The 24969-nt window shown below is 40.1% G+C and overlaps 4 protein-coding genes across 4 annotated transcripts; 3 read left to right on the forward strand and 1 right to left on the reverse strand.

Annotated features, from left to right (window-relative positions):
• Nucleotides 1-2841: 2841 nt before the first annotated feature.
• Nucleotides 2842-3759, forward strand: LOC310830491 (olfactory receptor 14I1-like; the record flags this gene model as incomplete). The annotated part of the gene is made up of 1 exon (XM_083710271.1): nucleotides 2842-3759. One exon carries the CDS (start codon nucleotides 2842-2844, stop codon nucleotides 3757-3759), a length of 918 nt encoding a protein of 305 aa, XP_083566397.1.
• A 4165-nt stretch (nucleotides 3760-7924) lies between these two features.
• Nucleotides 7925-8734, forward strand: LOC310830492 (olfactory receptor 14A16-like; the record flags this gene model as incomplete). The annotated part of the gene is made up of 1 exon (XM_083710272.1): nucleotides 7925-8734. One exon carries the CDS (start codon nucleotides 7925-7927, stop codon nucleotides 8732-8734), a length of 810 nt encoding a protein of 269 aa, XP_083566398.1.
• A 3614-nt stretch (nucleotides 8735-12348) lies between these two features.
• LOC310830493 (olfactory receptor 14A16-like) lies at nucleotides 12349-13281 on the reverse strand (the record flags this gene model as incomplete). The annotated part of the gene is made up of 1 exon (XM_083710273.1): nucleotides 12349-13281. The coding sequence occupies one exon, from the start codon at nucleotides 13279-13281 to the stop codon at nucleotides 12349-12351; it is 933 nt and encodes a 310-aa protein (XP_083566399.1).
• Nucleotides 13282-20528: 7247 nt separating this feature from the next.
• Nucleotides 20529-21446, forward strand: LOC310829679 (olfactory receptor 14J1-like; the record flags this gene model as incomplete). Its single annotated transcript, XM_083708403.1, has 1 exon — nucleotides 20529-21446. The coding sequence occupies one exon, from the start codon at nucleotides 20529-20531 to the stop codon at nucleotides 21444-21446; it is 918 nt and encodes a 305-aa protein (XP_083564529.1).
• Nucleotides 21447-24969: the final 3523 nt, after the last annotated feature.

The following is a 24969-nucleotide window of genomic DNA, read 5'->3' on the forward strand; positions in this document are numbered from 1 at the left end:
GGCCCCCGGCCTTAGTTTGCCTACCCATGACTTAATGTAACTCACCTGGCCCACTATTTCCTTCCCTGCCCTAATCTACTTAGTAGCAGTTGCCTTGTAATTTCTCCCATCTGAGTTAGATATTATTGTCAATGTTTAATTTCTAGTAAGGAGGAAGAAGAAGTTGTCAGGTCTCAAATATGTGTAGAAATATCACCCTGTGATCTAGAAGCCCTGCACAAAGTCTCTGGAAATAGGGGGCTCTTGCTAGCTGTTCAGTGAGGGAGGGGAATGTACTCTTTACTTTCTCAGGAACATTTGCATTTAGTTCTAGTTTGAGGGGTGGAACCATAAGACTAAAAATGGGAGCCAGGTCTGTAATCCCTACACAATTTTATTTTTATTTTTTGAGATCAATAATTCTATCCCTAACTTTAATTCTCTAGCCATTTAAATATATTTATATTTCCCTCAAAGAAACTGCTGTTATATTTGATTGGACTCATGTCAGCCTATCCCCAGACTCCAACTTAGAAAAGCTACATATAAAGCTTTCTACAAAAGCGTCCTTCGGATGTCATTTTACCACTGAGCCAGATACATGCTCTTCTGGCAAATAATTGCAGATTTTCATTTCAGAGGAACTAGAGGATTGAATAGCTAAATAACTAGGATTTTGCAGATTATACAGACACAGACAGCTGGAAGGTCACAGGAAAAACACAACATGTGAGCGATAGACCTTCAACAGACTGTGAGAAAGAGTGATCGGTGGACAGATTTACTATGGTGATAACTGACAAATCATCTGACAATGTGAGACAAAGGTGTGCACAAAAAGCTGATATTTTGGGATTAGGCCTGGGAAATGCCTGTTTTGGAATAACATAGCTAGCTCATAGAGAAATGTATAAAGAAACAGTTACAGCCAAAGAACACTGGGGATTATTTATAATTGTATAGACAATGTTGTTGTTCTTTTTCTTAAAATCATTCTTTCATCCATCATCATGTTCTTTTTTTTTGTCAGGTGTTGGACTTAAATTTCTTACAGTGGAATTACGCAGACATCTGTCTATGACTTTGGATGGAAGTCCCTTCCTAAAAAGGAATAATAACAATACTGGCCGAAATGCCTTCTTGAATCTTTATAAACAATCTCCTGTTAGAGATGACATCTAATGACTGTGTAATTGGTATTAAATATTCTGCTTTTATTGTCCCACACCACCATTTTTTCCTCAAATGTTTATCTACATCCTTGTTTGCTGCTGTTTTTTTTGTGTTTTTTAAAGATGAGTATCAGTTCTGTGTTAAAGTATGCTTTGTATGGATAAAGTCAAACATAAGAAGCCTAGCATGGATTTAGTTACTGTTCAATCCTGTGCACTTCTGCTCAGAAGTTCATCCCATGGATTTCAACAGGACTTACTCCCAGGTAAGTGGGTATAGGGTTGCAGCCTTAATGGGTTTTTGTTTGTTTGTTTGTTTGTTTGTTTGTAAAAGTACTAAGAACTTGTCTGTAGAGAAGACAGCAAGTCTTGCCCTCCAGGTTAGCAATACTGATTAGAACATTTGTAACGTTACTTGTGATCATAACCGTGTAGAGCAGGAATCACCAGTATGGTTTCCTCCTTATGTTGTTGGACTCTATTTTTCATCAGACTTAGCCAGCATAGCCAATGAGTAGCAATGTTGAGACCTGGAGTCCAAGAAATAGTTGGAGAGCACCACATTGTCTGTCCCTGGTGTAGGCTCTATTGTCATATGCAATTAAATGAAAAGTAAATGAACAGTCCATTCTGGGTGTTGGGTTGCCACTGCAGCAGTTTTGCACAAACACAATCTAATCATCATCATCATCAACAACAACCTTTTATTCGACCGTCAGTCAGGGGAAAAAAAACATTTGTCAATACACAGTTAAAACATCCAGGAAGATTTTGAAACTTAGCCAACACTAAAATGGGCTAAACAGATAGCCCCATATCAATACAGTCAATTATAGACTTGCGACGCTTAAAAGCTAAAAAAAAAGAAATTTGGCCACCAAGGAAGGTATAGCTCTAGTGACATTATTCAGCAAGTGTAAAACCTGGTTTTCTTCGGGTAGGAAGCTAAATTGACATAGGAGTGGGTCTATAAAATTTTGTCTAAGCTCTGCATAAGAAGGGCAAGTCAAGAGAATGTGTTCAGTGGACTCAGCCACACCCATGGCACAATGACAGGTTCTCTGGGCATATGGTACTCCCCTGTACCTTCCCCACAATATCGCAGAGTCAAGGACATTTAATCTAGCCGCTGTAAGAAGTCTGCGGTATTCCACATAGTGGATTTCTGCAAGGTAGGGGGCTGGTATGGTCCGATAAATCTGGTCCCCTAGGAACATCCCTGGTTTTACCTGGGCTATGTCCTCTTGTCTGGCAATGTCACTCAGTCTCCAGGAGATCAATCTAATCAGCATTAAATCTTCTGTCGGATATTACCCCTTGCCTTGCTAATTTTTGTTTTTCAAAATACTTTAAGGATGTCAACCACATAATTTGATTATTAATGTTCCGCTTTTTGGTAAGTCAAACAGTGACTATAAATGTGTTTACATGTCACCAGTTCCTAAATATATATTCCTTTTTTGGGTTACTGCAGTTATTATGTGTATCTTCATAAAGTCAACATGACCCATTTGACTCATTTACTGTCCTCATAAGCATGGTCAAATATTGCATTTAGGCAGAATTAATCAATGTTCAATTTTTAAAACATGCATGTAGAACCTCTATTGAGATACATTTCAAGACACCACCATCCCATTTATGTCTTCCCTTCTCTGATAGGGGTGCATTATTGAATAACAGTAAGGAAATGTTCAACCAAAGCATTGTGAAAGGTTTTCTTCTCTTGGAATTCTCTGAAATTCGAGAACTGCAGATTGTATGCTTTGTGACATTTTTCATAATCTATCTGACAGCTCTGACTGGAAATCTGCTGGTGATCAATGTTGTAGCACTCAACCAATATCTTCATACTCCAATGTACTTTTTCCTGGCGAATTTATCTGCTGTCGACCTTGGTTACATCTCAGTCACCATTCCCAAAGCTATAGCTAACACCATACTGGGCACCAGGCACATTTTGTATTCTGAATGCGTGGCTCAGGTCTTCTTCTTTGTTTTTTTTGCGTCCTCCGAGTTCTTCCTCCTGACAGTCATGGCCTATGATCGATACATTGCCATCTGCAACCCACTGCAATATGAGCTACTTATGAACAAAGTATCCTGCATTCAAATGGTAGTTAGTGTGTGGCTCATTGGCCTTTTCTATGCTGTTTTGCACACTAGCTGCACATTTGGAATCATTTTTTGCTCTAATGTCATAAACCAGTTTTTCTGTGAAATCCCACAGCTTCTCCAGCTCTCATGCTCCAACTCATACATTTTTGAAGGAGGAGCTGTCATATTTTGTTCAGTGTTGGGTATAGGATGTTTTGGATTCATAATTATTTCCTATCTGCAGATTTTAAAAGCAGTGCTGAGGATCCCCTCTGTACAAGGAAGAGAAAAAGCCATCTCCACTTGCCTTCCCCATCTCATTGTCCTTTTCTTATTTTTCTTCACTGGAAGCATTGCTTACTTGGGACAAGCATCTAGGTCCTCCTCAGACATGGGTCTGATGCTTGCAGTGATATATTCAATCATTCCACCTTTCATGAATCCCATTATTTATAGCATCAGGAATAAAGATATCAAGAGAGCACTTTGGATGCTTATAAATAGAAAATAAATGATGCAGTTTCGCTTACAAATATTCTGTAAAATATGGGATACAACTTGCTTGGTGCATGCTCAGTAGGCAACATTACCTGATCTCCCAACAAACTTTGTGCAAACAATTCAGGATGAATGTTCAATAAACAGGTCATCTTGAAGTGGCCAGTGATCTGCATACATGATGTGTATTTTGCAAAGTGTGTGTGACATATGTCTTTTATTATTGAATTAATTTGTCTTGGTTTTCTAGTCATGGGTTGGACAAGAAGTTATGCATGGCACTAAAGACTTTACTGCTGGACATATTATCTGGGATCCCCAAGATTTCACCAGATATGGCCATTGCAATTTCAAGACTCTCTTCACAAACAGAATTAAAAATGTAATATTTTTTATTATGAAATCTAGGAGTTGCAGTTTGCTTCTTTTACCGCTGAATCAGAGCAAATGTCAATCAAGGGGGAAACCTGATTGATGCCTGTTCTGATTCAGCAGTAAACAGCAGGTTTTCCCAGGGAAAGTGGCAGGACAAAAAAACCCAACAACACTCCAGCCTGTGCCTAGAAATTGCAACACAAACAGAACTGTGTATGAGCCCTTAGTGTTTCAGTATCCATTAGCTTCCACATCATTTGAATTCTGGCAGGAATTGTGGGTTTTAGAATGTTGAACAGATTATTCATTTTTAAAAACCTACTACTTTCATTTTTATGGGAAGCTTTCTTATGGAAAATATATTTTAAAACTAAAAATGGAAGCCATCATGTCCAGCTTTTTAAAATGTGTGTGTATCACATACAATTACTTGTATATAAGATTACACAATGTGAAATTGTGCAATAAATGGGATCCTCCTTAATGAAGGTCCTGGTTGCGCTTGGGCCCCAGGACACCCCCGCAGGGTGGGTTGTAGCTAAGTGTGTCCCAAGCCTTAACCGTTAGGCCCTGGGATCGCGCCAGGCTGTTTTGGCCAATCAGGGTGAGCAGTGTGATTCCCGGGGCCTATAAAAGCGGCAGCGCGATGTGATTGGGGGCACTTGCTTTGCGCTGCTGAACACCCTCCCCCCCCTAATTTTACATCATGCTGCTCTGGCCTTGCTTTGGATTGGGTCACCTGTTTTGGAACATGGGCTGGGTAGGATTTTTTTCCATTTGGCAGATTGTCTGTAGCCACTTGGTTTTCCCCTATCCCCTTAGCAATCGTCACAACTTTGTAAGGTTTGGTGGTTAGGCATTGGCTTATTGAAGTGTGTGGGAGGGCAGGTGCGGCCATCACCTGCCCCTCCAGAAATAGGTATTCTGGTAAAGGTATCTGGGGGTCCTGGATCTCATCCAAAGTCCGCTTGAGGGGCTAGGGCATTGCCAGGACCACAGGAACCCCAGGTGAGCTTCGGTTGATCTTCATTGATGTGGCTCCCTCGTTTGGTGTTTACCCTTTCAGACTACCAGCCAGAGAGGCAGGAGTCAGTTATAGTCTGTTGCCGATGCCTAAGCCAATACCAATCACTTTGCTGTAATTAATAAATCTGTGGCCTAAAATTTTGCCCAATAGCTTAAACTAAAATTTATGTGTCAGTGTGAAGTTATTTAAGGAGGAAGGGCTTGGGGGCCTCTAAGCGCAAAAAGGCTGAAAACAAGACTCAGCATTTATAGAACTGTTCCTCAACTGCCAGAGAAGTCAACACAGTCCACTCTTTCCACAGAGTTCTACTTTGATGATATGTTAACTTACAAGAAGACTCTAAGTTCACATAAATTTAAGGTAGTCTCAGGTTTTTCACACCTAGGCAGGCTATTTATTCCATGAGCTTCTAATATGGGTGAAGTGCTGCAGGACTGGAAAACACGTTCAGTCAGGGTGGGACCATTAGATATGATCCCTGCCCCAATATATCCATTCAGTCTTTCAGTGTGATTATATTGTCTGAAATGGCCAGCAGCTGACAGCTATTAGGAGCTGTACAGAGTCTAACACAGAGTGTAGATCTGGGTCAAACCTACACTTCTCCCTTCTCCCAGGTCTTGGACCCTTTGATTCAGTTTTCTGCTTCCACAACAAGGTACACCATAGGGTCAGAACACTGAGTTTCTATTTATGCAATCATCCAGTCATCAATTATGATTATTTCCAATAATTGTAACTTTTTACACAGACCACATGGCATATGTTTGGTTTGGCCTTTGATTTTAAAATGGTGAATGGAAGGAGACATGGTAAAGATGGGTTCAATACCTTATTTCCCAATTGGCAAAGTGTACAGAGAGGAAAATCAAACTTTACAGTAAGCAAGTTTAGTTTCTTCCTTACTGTATAGTGGGATGTGAGTGCCATCTTATGTTCCACTGTGTTATTAGTCTAGTTTGTATAATTGTTTGTTTTTAATAAGCACCTCATGTCAGGGAATGAAGAGGAACAATTCAAGTGTTCGTGCCAACATGCATGCTGAATTAATTTGATTTGCACAGTGTGTTGACTGTATAATTCTAAAATCACTTCACTTAGAATTACTGTGGCATCTACCAAACATTTTTGCTTGTTCCCTTCAGTTTGTAAAGGCCACAATTAATGCTGTAAGAGATACAACATATTAATTTAACTGGAATACTGTTTGATACATTTATTCCTCTTTATTGTAAATTAAACTAATTTAAAGACAAAATATGCTTCTCATTATTTTACATTTCACAGTATAGCTTAATTAGTTTAAATAGTTGTACAGATACAAGATTATCTCTAGAGAGATCATTATTTTTTTAAACTGAGCCTACAACCACCTCAAAAAAGTCGGGCTAATTAGGCTTCATTATATTATTTGGAAAGCACAATAATCCCAAGAACGCTAATTTATGGGGCATATTTCTCTTTGTCTTCTTTTTGGAAAAATAAAAAAGGGTTATAGCTTCTTTTTAAAGGTAATGTGCTTTTGGTTAATTAATGACAATCCTCATCAACAGATGAGAAGGTAAATTAAGAATGGGGTTCACTGAACTATGGTGAAATAATTCCATCTCAGAAAACATACAAATAAATGAAGCAGAAAAAAACCTCATGTGTTCCTCTTCTAATTTCCCTGGAGATGAGTTAAAACAGTTTATAGACAGTTATCAGTATTTCAAAAAGAAATACTTTCAAAATGTTGATTATTGTTGCTTGCTCATTTTTTAAAAATAGCAAAATAAATCTCTCTCACACACAAACCGGAAGAATAAGCTCTACAAAGTAATGATTTATTTAATGTCTTTTTTGTGATTTTATAAGACATATTCAAGCCACCATTCAAGCAGTATTCCAGTGATTACTGGGGGGGGGGGTGGCACCATATGGGGACACTGTCAATGGGAACAAATCATATTGGGCTAGATGAACCAATGGTCTGATTTACTATAAGGCAGGTAATGTATGTCTATAGTGAACACACATAGGAGGAAGTGGAAGCAAGTCTCCATTGTGACCTACATACAAAGTATGTAGTATCTATTCCTCTTAATACATTTTAAAGGAGGACACTGGGGCAGGGGTGATGGCAGTGGCGGAGCTTCATGCTCTGGGACTGGGGGGTGGAAAGCAGGTAGGGCAGGGCTGGTGCGCATCCTGGGGGTGGAGCACGCCGCCTGCGGGGGCTTGGCACCAAGCACGGGTGGGGGGACAGACACGATGGCACCCTGCCAGGATTGCACTGCGCTCCCCCTGCACTCCTCTTCCTCTGCCAGCGGGTGATGGTGGCATACTTCTAAATCTCCTGTGCCCACTGAGCAATTTTGACAACAATTTAGGTGACAGTGTTCCACTGTGTGTACAGACCCAACATACAATCATGAGAAGAGTGGATCCTTTTGCATGGAATCAACAACCCCATCTGGTAAAAATGCATGCATACATTTGACCGGTAAACAATTTGTCACACCAGGAAGTAGAAAAACACTGGTTTATTACATAGAAACGAAAGAGACAGAGTATATGGTTTAGACAGAAGGCTACAAATATGGCAGAAAACCATCATTCAGTACATACACACCTCTTAGTCTTACAGAGTGAGAAAGTCCCAAGCTTCCTAAAAGGCTAGAGAAAATGAGCATAACAATGTACCACAATACTCATACTAAAGGAAAGAAAAATAAGGGAGGGGAGAGATATACCTGATATTAGAGCAAGCAGAGCACAAAGTCGGGAATTCAAGATGTGTGCCTTCTACGTGTTGTCAATATCACCCCATACTCTCCTGTTGTCTGTAGCAATGGTGGCCATCCAGGACCTGTGCTCTGTTTCTGCCATTATTCCCAAATCAATGGCCAATTTTCTCAACAATACCAGACACATTTCTTATTCTGGATGTGTGGTTCAATTTTTCTCTTTTGTCTTCTTTGAAATATCTGATGTCTTTCTCCTAACAGTCATGGCATGTGATCGGTATGTAGCCATATGCAATCCATTACAATATGTTATAGTGATGAACAGGCAAGTCTGTGCACAAATGGTTGCTGGTGTTTGGTTCATTGGTCTCTGCTTTGGTCTCCTGCACACTGGAGGCACATTTTCCGCCTCTTTTTGCTCAAATGTTGTCAGTCAGTTCTACTGTGATATCCCACAGTTAGTAAAAATTTCATGCTCTAATTCATACCTAACTGAAGTTGCCATTCTTGCAATTACTTTAGTTACTGAGTTAGGTGGCTTTGTCTTCATAATTGTAACATATGTGCTAATCTTCACTGCAGTGCTAAGAATCCCCTCAGCTCAGGGAAGGAAAAAAGCCTTCTCCACCTGCCTTCCACACCTCACTGTATTTTCTGTGTTTATGTTCACGGGGTGGTTTGCCTACCTGAGACCTCCTTCTGACAAACCATCTATTCTGAATTATATATTAACTGTGATATATAGCTTTGTTCCACCCTATCTGAACCCAGTGATCTATAGCATGAGAAACAAAGATATAAAGGGTGCCTTAGCAAAGCTGTTAGCTTCAGTGTGCTTTTTTTTGTGTAGCTGTTGATTTTGTGTTCATTTAGTTACCTTTATTTATGTGAAAAAACAGTTTAAAAATATCTCAACCATTGATATTGCTGATATGGAGGTGGAACTTGGCTATCGAGACTCTTTTATATGGGGAATTTAGGAAGTTTAGTTAGTCCATCTTCCTCCTGTATGACATAAATACCCATCTTCACACATTATGTACTTATGCTAAGTAAATAAAGAAGAGCACAGCAGGGATGAGTATTCTACTTCCACCTTCCAGCATCATTCCCCTAAGCCTCCATGACGTAAATTCCCTGAAGTTGTATTTCTAAAACTCAGTGGGGGTGGAGGCAGCAGAGGTGTAGCGAGGTCAGGTGGTACCCGCTGCAGAATTTTTTTGTCACCCCCCCACACACATTGATATTATTAAAAGAAGGAAAAATAAGATACAAGTGTTCCAAGTGCCACTTTCTGGTTTATTTACTTAACATTGTGAGCATAAGCACTTAAAACTCCCCCCCAACTTTGTTCTCACATGCCACCTCTGCTCCTGTGTGTTCCAGGGTTTGGGTCCTGAGTTGAGGGAGCTTTTGCTTCTCTCCTTCCCTCCCTGCTCCGCTTGTTTGCTCACCTGCCTCCTTCCCCTCCTCTCCCTGCCTGTGAGCCTGCCTCCTCCAGCAGCCCGGGAGTGTGGGGCAATGGCACACCACACGCCACACGCCCACAACTCCCAAGCCTCCCCCGAGCTGTCAAAACAAAGGGGGAAGGCTGCCGGCAAAGTGGCACAGATCCCCGCTTCCCTCGATGGCTCAGGGTAGGCTTGGGAGTTACGGGGAGGCAGTGCACCGAATGTCACCCCCCTCAGTGGTGACATCCGGGACAGACCGCTGCCACCACACACACCTTCCTACACCTCTACTGAACTCATAATCTTCAGATCTTGCTAAGTTTCATCTAGATGTTGAACAGCATGGGAGGCAAGATGAGCAATCATTCTCAGTACCATCTTTCAGAACTGTGTGTTTCCATGAAGGACTGAAACTGCTGCAAACAAGTAGAGTCTTTCCCAGGCAGGTCCATAAAAACCATATTGTGATGGGTAGTACTGAAAGCTGTTGACAGGCTCAGCAGAGACAGGACTCCCTGGGTCTAGTTCCTAGTGTAGATTGTCTAGAGCAGTAACCAAACTGTGGCCTTTGAGCTTCATTCAGGTGGTCTATGCAGCATTGGTAAAATTAAAATTAAAAAATCATACAGCATCTAGCACAGCACATTATAATTGCTACAACAGGCAGAAAAATCATTAAGTAGCCTATCAAGCAATATTCAAATAGTTCAAGGGCAAAAAAAAGTTGGGAACCACCAAATACATTTCAGTACCAAAGTCAGGCCAGAAATCAGATTGAAATTTATCTTGATCCTCCACAGACCTTTGGCAGGGAGACACCATTGCATGCTTGCCCCTAAGATAAATTGTTGAGTAGCCAGAAATTATCCAGTATGGTGAGTTCAGATAGGGTCCTTTCAACAACAATCTTCTTCAACAGTTTTCTGGTAGAACTATTCACCCACTGAAGGTACCATAGCTCCTTGGCACACACTTTTCTTATGCGCTTGGCTAGCTGTCCTCTGATGGGTGAGGACTAAGTTTGCAGGTGATTGCCCTAAATACTTTAAGGATCCTGTCCACATCCTCATACAAATTGTAAAGTACATCTGAAACTACTGCTAATGTGGTGTCCAAACTGGAACAGATGTAAGTGATTTTTACCTATGAAAAGATTTGCAATCTGGTCACAGTGGCTTACTGAGTGCTGGGATGCACGCTTTGCTGATGTGCTCCTATTGCATGCATTTCATTTAAATCTGATACCTGCTACGTTTCTAAACCTTTGGAGGTAAGTCATAATCAAACACATATATACACACACATATTTAAATTGGGCTTCAACGGTGGCCAGCTTTTTCTCTGCACCTTTTAGTATCTGCATGACTGGGCATAGCCCTCCTGATGTTGCTGAACTACAACTCCCAGCATCCCTAACTATTGGCCATGTTGGTTAGGATTTATGGGAGTTGGGAATCCAACATCTGGAGGGCCATCCCTGTATTAAGGCAGAGAGCCCCTGTCAACATAGTGCTATGGTAGTAGTTACGCGGGTAGTACTGTGGTCTAAACCACTGAGCCTCTTGGGCTTGCTGATCAGAAGGTTGGTGCTTTGAATCCATGTGACGGGGTGAGCTCCCATTGCTCTGTCCCAGGTTCTGCCAACCTAGCAGTTTGAAAGCACACCATATATATATATATGAAAGAAAGCTACAATTTCTTCATTAAAGAATAATAGAATATCAGGATCTGATATCAGTCTGTTGTGGTAATGCCCTGAGGAAAGAGGGTCATAATTCCTCTTAGAACAGAATTCAAAAACCATGGGGTCACCACTAAGAAGGCTGTGTCTACCATGCTTGATTGATCTCATTTGCAGATGTTGTTGACATCCCTCTGTCTTGGAAGAGTGTTCCCTTGGTGGCATAGTGAAACTGTTGTAGAGTTACATTGCCTACTGTGGCTGTAGAGACTGATATAGCAGAGGCATTTATTAACAGCAGCTAGAGCAGTAATAGAACTTGGAAAACCTTGCAATTAATGAATATTGATCACTGCTATAATATAGTGTGACAAACAGACATAATGGAAAATCTGTTGTGCGTAAAGACCCAGGCACACCCCCCAGGAATAATAAAAACACAATGACACAGAATTTTAGTTTAAAGGTTAATGGGCAAAATTTAGGCCACAACTTTATTGATTACAAAAATGTGAATGGTACTGGCAATAACTATAACTGACTCCTGCCCACCTTGCAGGAAGTCTGAAAGGGTAAACCACCAACCAAGAGAGCTACGTCAATGGCGACCAACTGAAGCTCACCCCGGGGTTCCCGTTGGGTCCTGGCATGGCCCTAGCCCCTCAAGCTGACTTTGGACGAGATCCAGACCCACAGATTCCTCTAATGGAATACCCTTGTACCTGGAGGGGCAGGTGATGGCTGCACCACCCCTCCCCCACATCTCACTAAGCCAATGCCTAACCACCAAACCTTATAAAGTTGTGACGATTGCTAAGAGGTGACGATTGCCCTGAACCTGTGCGCAATGCAGACCCTCGAATAGGAGGATCCGATTTGCCAAAAGTGAAGGTGGTGAGGGAAGAGGGGCGAAAGATAATTTTTACACTGTACGGTGTCATTTTAATAAATATACAAATGAAACAACACACGGACGGGAAATACGTACAACATATATTGCAATATGCAGTCGATAAGCAGGCACTACTATTATTCTATGTTTTCCAAGTTGCTTTGTTGAAGAATTCATTTTACTGGCTAATGACAATGAATTCTTATTTTGTAGCATAAAATAATAGGTTTAGTATTCCTGTCATAACCCATTTTTGTTAGTCATACCCTGTTTCATGATTTATGTGTGTACAATGTTGGAATTAGATTTAAAAAGCAAAAAGAGTCACCAGTTCCTCAAACAAAAGAGCCAGGTTTTGCATCTATTTCATCCATATCTCCAGCTTAATTATTTTTTAAACTGCCTTCCACACAAATGAAGGTATTTAAGCAAACACAAAATCCACAGTTACATGCAGAAAGAGGACAGTGAAGCTGACAGCTTTGCTAGGGCAATCTGGATATCTTTGTTTCTCATGCTATAGATCACTGGGTTCAACATGGGTGGAACAAAGGTATATATCACAGTTAATGCCAAATCCAGACCAGATGGTGTATCAGAAGGTGTTCTTAGGTAGGCAAACCACCCAGTAAATATAAATACAGAAAATACAGTGAGGTGTGGAAGACAGGTGGAGAAGGCTTTTTGCCTTCCCTGGGTGGAGGGGATTCTCAGCACTGCAGTGAAGATTAGTGCATACGTTGCAACAATGAAGAAAAAACAGCCTAACTCTATAACTGCACTGATCACAAGAATGACAACTTCAGCTAGATATGAGTCAGAGCAGGAAACCTTTAGTAACTCTGGGATTTCGCAGTAGAATTGATTGACAATATCGGAGCAAAACTGTACTGCAAAGGTCCCCCCAGTGTGCAATGTGCCATAGAAAAGACCAGTGATCCAAACACCAGCAACCATTTGTGTGCAGGCTGCCTTGTTCATCACCATTTCGTATTGTAGTGGGTTGCAAATGGCAACATAGCGATCATATGCCATGACTGTGAGGAGAAAGAAATCCGATCCCACAAAGGAAACAAAACAGAACACTTGAGCCACACATCCAGAATAAGAAATGTATGTAGTATTGTGGAAAGAATTAGCCATTGATTTGGGTATGATGGCAGAAACGGAGCCAAGATCCTGGATGGCCAAATTCATTAGGAAGAAGTACATAGGGGTGTGCAGGTGGTGGTCAAAGACTACTGCAGAGATGATGAGGAGATTCCCTGAGACAATTGCTAGGTACAATATCAGGAACAGAGAGAAGTGTAGAATCTGCTGCTCCCGGACGGCTGAGAATTCAAGAAGGAGAAATCCAGAAATGGAAGATTGATTATCCATTTTTTCTAAAAACAAATGACTAAGATCCTTGCAACCTCTGGAACAAAATAGAAAGATAACTGTTATAACTTACTAAGCAAGATTTACTTAATTCAGAAGAGAGTTGGGGGAAGGAAAAAAGATAAGGGAAATAAGCCACACGTTTTAGAAGTGAACCTTTCAATACATGAAAACTTTAATGATGTGTTATTGTAAGAGATAGTGACTCACCACTGCTTCCTTAACATCAGTGTTCTGCTACTCATTTAATATGGGTTTACTTTGGTTTTCTAAACACTCAGAACCTTGAGCTTTTATTATAAGTTAAACTTCTTTCAGCATTTGAATATGGGCACCTTAACAGTCCCCAAACCTCATTTGGGGTAAAAACAGCCCCACATAACACTCATTTCATTCAAATTTGATGAGACAGGCTGCCATATGTCCCATTACTGGTATTTCAAAGGCGTTTTGTGTTAAGCAACTTCCTAAAAAAACCCTCAGCAATTTTGGGCGTTTCCTTAAAAAACACTGTGCTGAAAATGTGTTGCTCTACAAATGGACAGTCCATAGTATCTGTAGCAGCCACAAAGGAAGTTAATCATGGTTGCATCCTAGCTCCCACACTGTTTAATTTATATATAAATATTGTCCTGAGTTTAACATCCCCAAAGTATCATGTCCCTAAATTGGCCACAAAAGCCATCTCTATATTATTATATGCAGATGATGCAGTCTTTCTATCTCAAACAAAAGTGGGTCTAAAAAGATTGATGAGGGCATTCACAGGATACTGCCAAAGAGAACAGTGGGCTGTGAATTACAAGAAAAGGAATGCCATGGTGTTTTCAAGAAACTATAGGGCCCATAGATGGTATATGGATAATCAGTTGATCAAACAAGTTAAAAGTTTTAAATACCTTGGCCTTATTTTTCAGTCAACAGGGTCATGGGGAGCACATCAGAAATATGCAAAGGGGGAAAAAGTATCAAAGCACCAAAATTCTGACACACGTTTTCTGTACAAAAGTTGGCAATCACATACCATTAGCATTTGAAGTGTTTAAAGCTAAACCCATAGCACATTTATTATATGGGGCTCAGATTTGCCCAGGCGCTCACCTTGGATCTACACAAGCTGTTCAGTCTAAGTTCCTAAAGCAATTTTTTCCTGTTCCATTCTGTGTTCCAAATGCTCCATTGAGCTTAGAGGCTAATCTCCTCTCTGCTGAATTACAGATTTGGTGTAGGACATTTAATTATTGGCTTTCAATAAATTTAAACCCCACCAGCCTACTACCCTTAGTATCACAAGATAGTCATGAGAGTGCTTGGATTAAAATTGTCAACCGAAAGCTTTACTTTTCTGGTTTATCATCACAACAGTTATTAATTAAAAACTCAACAACTCTATGCATACACTTCACACACACACACACACACACACACACACACACACGTATTCTGCCCCTCACAAACAGGCATTTCCTACATTGTAACAGAACAAAATAGTAAGAACAGCAAGGCAAGACTTTGTTCACAAGGCTGTTGCTGGGCCATTCAAACCATTCAGGCTTTACCACTTGTTAGCTGCACTGCCATATTGGCTGAATGGTGAAGTAAAAATAAGCAATGTAAATGAGAGCAGATTATAGGTACACAGACTTCAGTTTAAGTATAGAGGTAAGCCACGTACAAATTTACAATGTGCTACAAAGCAGAAACCTGCAAACTAAGTTTCCTACATAGCCTATGCACTATGTAAGCAGTAAGCATGTTCTACAGCAGGGATGAGGAATTTGTGACCCTCCTGATCTTGTTGGATGGACTCCCATCATTGCCAACCAGCGTGGTCAGGAATTATGAGCATCGTAATCTAGAAACACCCAGAGTTTCACAGGTTCCTCAGCTCTGTTTTACAGTCTTGCATATTATGCTCCCTTACAATTTAGTCCCTGTGCACCTACTTTTTCCTTTGATCATCCCAGCATAATTCCCTACCTCTTTTGACTGAAGACATCCCTGAATAACTTTGAGACATATACTGGATAACATGTACCTTTCATTAAATGCTTCATTAAGGCAAGAAGTTCGAGATCTCAAAAGTTTATGAACACCCATCATTTGTGTAACAAACCCTGCAGTATTGTTGAAGTGTACAGTGTGTTTTGATTGAGCACAAACATGGCACCAAAAGCAGGATGTTTACAATTGGATAAAAAACATCTATTACACAGACATTTTTCACCAGAATATCCTGAAATTCCATTACATTGTATCCCTTGTCAGACAGGATATTCACTAATTGCCTTGATTTATGATTAACAGAATTATTAAGGTTATAATGACAGAATGTTAAAAAGCTAGCTGCTCTAGCAGTCCAGTAGTAACCTGTAAATAGCATCAAAAGACACAATGTATAAATTTAATAAATCTAATCTAAATCTAATCTGTTTCTGCTGTACAAGTCCTCTGTATTTCTGCAATACCTAAAATGTATCCCAATGCAGAGAATGACAATTTTTATATATTGAATTTGAAAAAAGTGCAGTATATATCTGCCATTTTCTAAAGTATTAAGTAGATAAATGACTTACATTTATTCCATAGATTTCTATTCGCTTCTCATACACTTTCTGCTCCCAGAACTAAGTGTTTCCCAGTGTGCTAAGATGCATTATTAGTGTTCCCCTGCTCTTGCTGAGGCAGGAAAATCATATCTTTACTGGCAGTAAGAGTTTAACACAACCATCAGGAAGTGGTTTATTAATATGATCTTAATTTCCCTCAGGACATGGCCTTAGCAAGCCACTTCAAGCCATGACTGCAGGTGTGTAGAAAAATTAATTTTACAATCTATGTTCTCCTAACATAATTAAGAGAAACTTTATCTGTAGGAGTTTCTGAAAAAGCGTGTTCTCACTAAAGGAGAGCACGTGTTGTGGATGGGGACGGTCAAAGCACTCTGTTGTGAATGGGCCAAGTGGAGATTAAGGAGCCTGATGTTGAAGGCTGGTGTTGCTGGGCAAAAATGGATGTTGCCAATTTAGGGGTGGGATTTGAGACTATTTAAGCAGGGTCCACAGCAGGCTACTTTCTCTTTTGCTGTGGACATCGGATCTCCCGCCCGCCCTCCCTTGTTGGGCTTGCGCTTTGACCTTGCTTTGCCTGTCATGGGGTCGTTCGCCTTGGTGCGGGGGCTTAGTAGGAATTTACCGACTGGCTGATTAGTGAGTGCCTTTCGGGTTTTGCCTACTACTTAGCAAATCATCACAACTTGTAAGGTTGGCGGTTAGGCATTGGTTTAAATTGGTTGGTGGAGGGGTATGGATTGGCTGTGCCTGCCCCTCCAATGCTGGCGTGCACGGGAATTCCGTTAAAGGAATTCAGGGGCTTACCATCATTTCGTCCAAACCCCTGGAATTGGGTTTGGGCCGTGTAAGACCCCTAGGAGCATGCGGGGAGAAGCTGAGGGTCTGTGTCGCAGCTCCAGTTATCCCTGGTCTTGTTCCTCCACACTGGCTTTCGCTGGAATCCGGAAGCCAGTGCTGTCCCCAAGGCGGGGGGGGGGGGGGACAGCTAGTCATAACCAATGCCTAAGCAACCACTCACCAATTGTATGATAATAAAGTTGTGGCCAAAATTTATGCCAAAAAACCTTAAACAAAAATTATGTGTGTGGTGTGAGTTATTGGGGTAAGGGTGTTTTGGGGGACCTCAGCACGCAATGGCATAGCATTCAAAACAATCAATATTGCATACAATGACTCATAGACAATATACAGGGTTTAAGATGGGGATCTTTTCTAGTCAACTTCTAGATGCTGAGGAACCTGAGACCTGCTGAGCTATGCCCACTGAGCTATGGCTTAAGGTGACATGCATAGGAAATCTGATTATAAACTATTCATATCATTGCTTTACTGGTCTCGAGCATTTGCCTTTGCAACTATTTGTTGTAAGATCTGGGGCTACTACTGTTACAGAAAGGACCAAAGGCTTCAGTAATGGGTGATAATGGTAGCTTGTGGAAAAACAAAATGTTGTGGCCATTTTGGTTTTGCAATGCAAGTTAATGGAATTTCTAGCTTCATAAACCACCAGAAGAAGAAAAAATGCCCTGCAGGTCACCATAACATCTCTGGACATTACCTTGCAAGTAGAAATGTTGCCACTGTGACAGTGTCCATGATAGCATCCCACAGAGCTGGTTCAGCAGAACACCATGTTCAATAATATCAAAAGCTGTTGAGAGATCTAGTAGGACAGCCAGGTTACACTTCCCATCTCTGCCTCAGACACATAAGATATTAGACACCTCAAATGGAACTGCCACAGTTGTGGTATTCAAGTCTCTATGAAGTTGAGTGAGATTACTCTCAAAGTATTAAGCAGACCATTCACAGTTGGCCTCCACATGCTCCAGAGCCCCATCCCTCATATCTGATGTGACTGTTACAATTCCTGCTCCATGATTTCAGTCATGGGATTTTTGTTTATCACATGACGGTGTATGTTTTGACTCCACAGAGTGGGAAGTGATGGAGACAGGATGTTTGTGTTACTGTGTTCCATAAAGTGGGGCTATTGTCCTTTGTTCTTTTTCTCTTTGCTGTCTGATGCTAGAGACAGAGGGAGCCATGTTGCAGTGCTCTGTGTGTGTTTATATGTAAATAAAGTAGACTAACCAAAATGCTAAGTTGCTGAGGTCTGTTACGCAAACTGCAAACACTCTGAGGATCCCTAAGTGTGCCGATGACTATTGGCATCAGTCACTGTGATGTTCAGGCAGAAGAAAGCTTCTGAACCTCCCGAACGAAAGACCAGGAGAGAGAACATGCCAGTCAGGCATGTGTCTCTGCCAGGATCATACTTGAGTGTAGGACGAGGTCCTGAGAGTGACAAGCCTCTGGACCTCATGGAACATCTCAGCTGGAACAGTGGGAATATATGTGGATTAAAGGGCTAAAATTTACATTGTGTTATTATACCACATTAAACAGTCAAAGAATTCTGTAGTTTGTTAGGGCTGATGAGTGTTGTTGGGAGAGCCATATTCCCTTCACAAAGTTTGAACTCTAAAAGTGGTTAAACAAGCCCTATTTCCAGGGAAATGTGGAAATTGTAGCTATTGCTTAGTGGTCTGATACTGTTTTAAATGTATAGTTCAGATAAACGTAATGAACTGATAAATAAATAAATAAATAAATAAATAAATAAATAAATAAATAATGTTTGTGTACTCTCGCATACATTCATTATCTATTAATTATATTTTCAGAAATAGCGGAAAATCTATTTTCCTTGGGGGAGTTCTTTGCCCAGTTGTGTTGAACTCTTGGGAGCATGTGCCAGGGAACACAACAAACATAACAATATAGTGGCAATTTTGTATTGCCAATGAAAACAGACTTTTCACTGCCTTGGAGGGTGGGAGGCAATGGAGCGGGGTGAGAGAACATAAATAAAATTGCAGCTATGCCCATATGGATAGATGGACATCTAAACACAACAGAGAGGAAGACACATCATAATTTGGGAGGGAAAGTTGACATGAAGAAAAATAGTAAGTTATTAATATCATTTTACCTTGAATGACTGGACATTTATGTCTTTCTTTAACAAACTAACTAACTAACTAGTCATCAAATCCCTACATTTCTTCTCTCGAAATGATTGTCCCACTTAAATCAGAGCATATGATTTGCCTATAGAGGAACTGCTAATGGGATACTTTCATTTGGTAAGGTAAACAGTATTATAATCTGAAAACCAAATATGAGATACTGGCTCTTACACTGATTAATTCTATTTCTTACAACACACAGTATTCAGATTATTTCCAGAGGGGTAGTCACATGTCATCCAAGTGGAAACATATTAATCTGCAATATTTAAAAGACTTTATTATAGCCTTTGGTGACAACAATCCAACCTTAAGGAACTACATATGTGTTTATTTTGTGTTATCCTGAAAGTTTGTGACCAACTGAGGGACTCTTTATAGAACATTAACTAGAATTATACAAGCAAAATTTAACTGAGTAGAAAGTCTAAGCTCTCAGAATTCTCCATTCCATTTTGCATGAATGGAGAGGGAAGCTACTTGTCCTCTTGGTACTCTTTGAATACATCCTCCTCTACATCTTTAGTAAGACTGGGAAGGGAGACATAGCAATAGTCTTTAATTAATGCCAATATTCCCTTTATTGTGTGAAAGGGAAACAAGAACAACCTGAGACCTACAGTGCTTCTCTGGGAACTGAGTATCATTAAAAACTGTTTGGGAATACATAGCAAAATACATCAGCAAACACATATTTTATTTCAAGCTCTATTTTGGGCTAAGAATATCCGTACCCTTTAGATAATGAAACAGCATCTCCTAAACAGCCCAAATAAAGTGAACATTTTAGTGAACCATAGTGCTACAGTGCATGTTGGGAAGCTACACTAACAGTATAATACAATGGGATGTACAGAGGCCCCATTGTTGCTGAAAAGCAGAAAGGCAGAACATGGTGGGGCCAACTCGGGTGGCAGAAAAGGGCATTATGCCGGCTCCTTAGTCTGGTAGAGTGGTGGCTTAAAATACCACTTCCAATACATGGGTCAAATTTTCAGGGTACCCTGTTAAAGAGATTCAGGGGGAATGTATTCTTTCTGAATTCCCGGATGGGTGTCAACCAGTCATAGAACACCCTAAGATGGCACTCTGGAGGGATTTTGCAGAAATGATGCACCTCATAAAGGTAAAGGGACCCTTGACCATTAGGTCTAGTCATGACCGACTCTGGGGTTGTGGCGTTCATCTCGCTTTATTGGCTGAGGGAGCCGGCGTACAGCTTCCGGGTCATATGGCCAGCATGACTAAGCTGCTTCTGGCAAACCAGAGCAGTGCACAGAAACGCCACCCAACATCAACACTGAAGGAATAATCTCCTGTGGGTTGGGTGATTCAGGATGTGCAACCAATTCCTTTGTGAAAGCCTACTACTATCTCTAATCAGTAAACTTCTCCTTCATGAAGCCCATCACTCAGTGGCCAAGGCTCACTTCACATGGGCCCTCAAAATATCCATAAGCCACAAAGAAAAGCTAGATGATTGAGTGTTGAACATATGATAGTTATAAATTTAGTGTGACATGTTCTAATTCTGTGTTCATAAATGGTTTGATATTTAATCTTTAAACCACTTCAAACTGAATTAAATACAGAGTTGTTGTTTTCTTCCAGGGTTGCCATGCTACTTAACACTAAGTAAAAAATGGATAATCAAACATCAGTGTCTGAGTTTCTTCTCTTGGAATTCTCAGAAGTTCAGGAACTGCAGATGCTACACTTCTTTCTCTTTCTTGGAATGTTCTTAGCAACTGTGACAGGGAATCTTCTCATAATCTTGGCAGTAGCTTTCGACCACCGCTTGCACACCCCAATGTACTTCTTTCTGGTGAATTTGGCAATGCAGGACCTTGGCTCTGTTTCAGTTATTATTCCCAAATCCATGGCCAATTCCCTCATGAACACAAGGCACATTTCATATTTTGGATGTGTTTTTCAGGTCCTCTTGTTCTTCCTCTTTGTTGGATGTGATGTTTACCTCCTTACAGTCATGGCATATGATCGGTATGTTGCCATTTGTGATCCCCTGCAATATGAAATGGTAATGAACAGGAGAGCTTGCACCCAAATGGTTGCTGGTGTGTGGTTTGGTGGTCTTCTAAATGCAGTTTTAAACACCGGTGGAACGTTTTCAATGCCCTTCTGTTCCAATGTTGTCAATCAGTTCTTCTGTGAAATCCCACAGTTACTTAAGCTTGTGTGTTCTGACTTGTACCTAATTGAAATTGGAATTGTTATGCTTAGTACTACTATTGGGTTTGGCTGCTTCATTTTCATCATTGTTACTTATGTACACATCTTCAGTGCTGTTCTGAAAATCCCTTCAGCTGAGGGACGAAGAAAGGCCTTCTCAACTTGTCTACCCCACCTCATTGTCTTATCCACATTTTTCCTTACAGCAGGCTTTGCTTACCTCAGACCCACCTCTAACACTGCCACACAACTGGATTTGGTGTTTACTATACTATATTCCATGGTTCCACCCATGCTGAATCCAGTAATTTACAGCATCAGAAATAAGGACCTCAAGGCTGCCCTGGCAAAACTTTTAGGTCTGAGGTAATCTTTTAAAAAATGATTTCTCTGTTGCTTTCTTTAAGCAATGGTTTGGTTTTTACTTTTTTGTCCTATTATTTTATAGAGAAAAGAAATAAGCGATGCTTGGGATTAAATCTACAATGGACCTTTAGGGTTATAGTGGGGGAGTGGGTCTAGATTGAATCCTAAACTCATTCAGCTCAGTTACATGGTATAGCCCCCTGCATAGAAGACTATTTGAAAGGTTTGCTTTCCTTCTGTCAGGCTTAGGCAGAGTAGCAGCCCAGCCTTGCTGCTGAATGGTGTTTGGTTCTAGTGTAACATTACACTGGCTTAACATACACCAGCTTCCTTCAAATGAACTTCATGTGCATAGGATAGCTATCTTTGTATATCCTTTCACAGAGAGAATTTAGCAGTTGGAGCAAACGTAAAAAAGAGTAATACCCAATTTAAGGGCTTCTCCACACTTCTACTTGTCCCCTGCTTAGAAATCAAAGGTCTGAGCAGCGTTCTGGGTCCAAGCAGTATTTGCTCTGCCTCTTTCCTCCAGAAAACCCGCTCTTCTGTGCTAAATTGGAATGAACAGAAATCCACGGAAAACCTGACTGCTGTTTGTTCCAATTCAGTGATCAAGATAGGATTTTTATTTCAACTCTACTGATGTAATCTGTAGCAGCAATTTACCAAAATCCATTCCTCCATACTAAGATCCTCTTGTAACTCTCTAGCCCATTTCCTCATAAATGGTTCTCTTTGGGTATCAAATTCAATAATTATAAATATCACCTATTCAACCTGTATCATTTGCTGATGTTAATAAAATTCCAAATTTTGGTTCAGCTCTTTACTCTCCATATTTTCATTAAGTACAATAATGCACCCCTTCTATATATATATTTCCCATCAGTCTGGAGATTTCAGCAAATGGTTTCACATCTTTTATAGTAACTACTTTTGTGTCCAATTCTGTTTGAAACCACGGTGGCCAATCTCTGAGCAAACTATATGTATGTATGAAAAAATACTGTGAAATGGTTATGTATGTTGCAAAAGGTCTGGACACATTCCCCCCTATTTTTCACCATTGATGCACACAACCCCAATATCCCCAAACATTGTGGGATGCAAGGAGTTCTGGGCAGTTACTCAGGGTCTGTGTTTCTTTTTGGACAATGAGGCATGGTGGAGACTCAGGTGTCTTTAATATATATGGTTTATTTATACATGTCTACAACCTGAGCCTAGATGGAGACGTTCAATGCATTACAATCCAAGCGGATTACTTGCTTCTCCCACAGGCACAGCAGGCTTGCATCTGCCATGTTCTCTTTCTTTTTATTACAGCCTTTCACAGTCAACCCACATGATGCTCTTCGGGCCCCTGCTTCCTCCTTCTTGCTACTAACTCAGAGAAAAAATATACATCTCTGAGCCTTATCATTTAAACTGAAATTCTACACCCTTTAAACCCTTTTGTCTCTGCCCATTAAAACACAGCTGAAGGAGGGGCCACAGCCCCACCCTAACCCTCCACAACTCGCAAAGTCTTCACTCTTTTGATGGCTGCACAATCAAAGGGCAACCAGGGCTGGAGTGGATGCAACTTTACCAAGATCAATCTGCACATGTCTACACAATATAGGCTTGGCAGTTAATCACTGTCATCAATTCTCCCTATTTTTTTAAAAGACCCTCACAGAAGAGCAAATTATTAAGTTCCCACTTTTTATTTTGGCTATGTCTGAGTAGGCATAATCAGTTAGGCCACAAATCTTAAGACTAGAGAATGTGCTTCCCAAGTGTAAAGAAAAATTATGGGCCAAAGACATCCCAAGTTAGGCCATGTTCAACAGAATTAAGTAAGTTTTTTTAGTTATTATTTTGCGTAAATTGCATATACAAACATATATGGTAGATGAGAACAAAATACATCATTTCAGGAAAGTGCATATAAAATGTCTATTTGAGTAGTGTACTTTAGAAAATATATACAATTTCAATGTGCTTCTTTTTTGCACATTTGTTGTTGCTGGTGTTGGCATCCATCTGTCTGGAGAGAAAATGGGATGAAGTCAAACTACTGCAGAATCATAATGCCTTTGAAAATTTAAAGCATTAAAAACTTTTTCTGTCTACTCAGAAGACCTGTTGAACTCAATTGGTCTTACTCCAAGCAAGATCCCATCTGCACCATGCAATTAAAGCAGTATTATACAACTTTTAACAGTTATAGATTCACCCGAAAAATCTGGGGAGCTGTAGTTTGTTAGGGGTCCTAAGGGTCGTTATGATACCCCTCTTACCTCCACAGAATTTAATCTCTGATAGTGGTTTAACAATACGTATTTCCAGCGAAATCTGGGAATTGTAGCTGTGTGATGATAGTTTAGTGGTATGATACTGTTTTAAATGGATAGTTCAAATGTGGGCTAAATGTGTATTGAACATCATCCTGGTCAATAACATGCAACGATTAATCTAAAAGCACAAATTCAAAAACTAAAACCTGCTAAATCTTCATCGTTTAAAAACAATCAGAGAAGGACTTAATATTCTGTTACTGGATTATGTGATTTTTAAATCATTTAAATTGTTCATTGCTCAGAGAACCCCCGTTATAACTTATGGGTGGATAAAAAATGTAATGAATTGATAAATAAATAAATGTACTTTCAAAGACATTCATTATCTTTTAATTATATTTTCAGAAATAGCAGAAAATCTATTTTTCTTGGGGGAGTTCTTTGCCCAGTTGTGTTGAACTCTTGAGAGCATGTGCCAGTGAACACAACAAACCTAATAACATAGTGGCAATCTTGTATTGCCAATGAAAACAGACTTTTGATTGCCTTGGAGGGTGGGAGGCAATGGTACAGGGTAAGAGAACATACATAAAATTTCAGCTGTGCCTGTATGGATAGATTATTATCTAAAGACAACAGAGAGGAAGACACATCATCATTTGGAGAGAAAAACCGGCATGAAGAAAAATAGTAAGTTATTTATATCATTTTATTTTGAGTGACTGGACATGTATGTCTTTCTTTAACTAACTAACTAACTAACTAACTAACTAATCATCAAATCCCTACATTTTGCTCTTGAAATGATTGTTCCACTTAAATCAGAGCATGTGAGCTGCCTATAGAGGAACTGCTAATGGGATACTTTCATTTGGCAATGTAAATAGTACTATAATCTAAGAACCAAATATGAGATTTTGGCTCTTACATGGATTAATTCTATTTCATACAACATGCAGTATTCAGATCATTTCCAGAGGGTCATCCATTCAAGTGGAAACACATTAATTGCATTAATAAAAAGACTTTACTATAACTGTTGGTGACTACAATCCAGACTGAAGAAGAACTACATATGTGTTTATTTTATGTTATCCTGAAAGTTTGTGACCAACTGAGGGACCTTTTATAGGCCATTAACCAGATTTATATAAGCAAAATTTAACTGAGTACAAAGTTGAATCTCTCAGAATCCTCATTCTGATACCAAGAGCTACTTGTCCTCTTGGTACTCTTTGACTA

The sequence above is a fragment of the Podarcis gaigeae genome (genome assembly GCF_964106915.1).
Source record: "Podarcis gaigeae genome assembly, chromosome: 13".
Lineage (NCBI taxonomy): Eukaryota > Metazoa > Chordata > Lepidosauria > Squamata > Lacertidae > Podarcis > Podarcis gaigeae.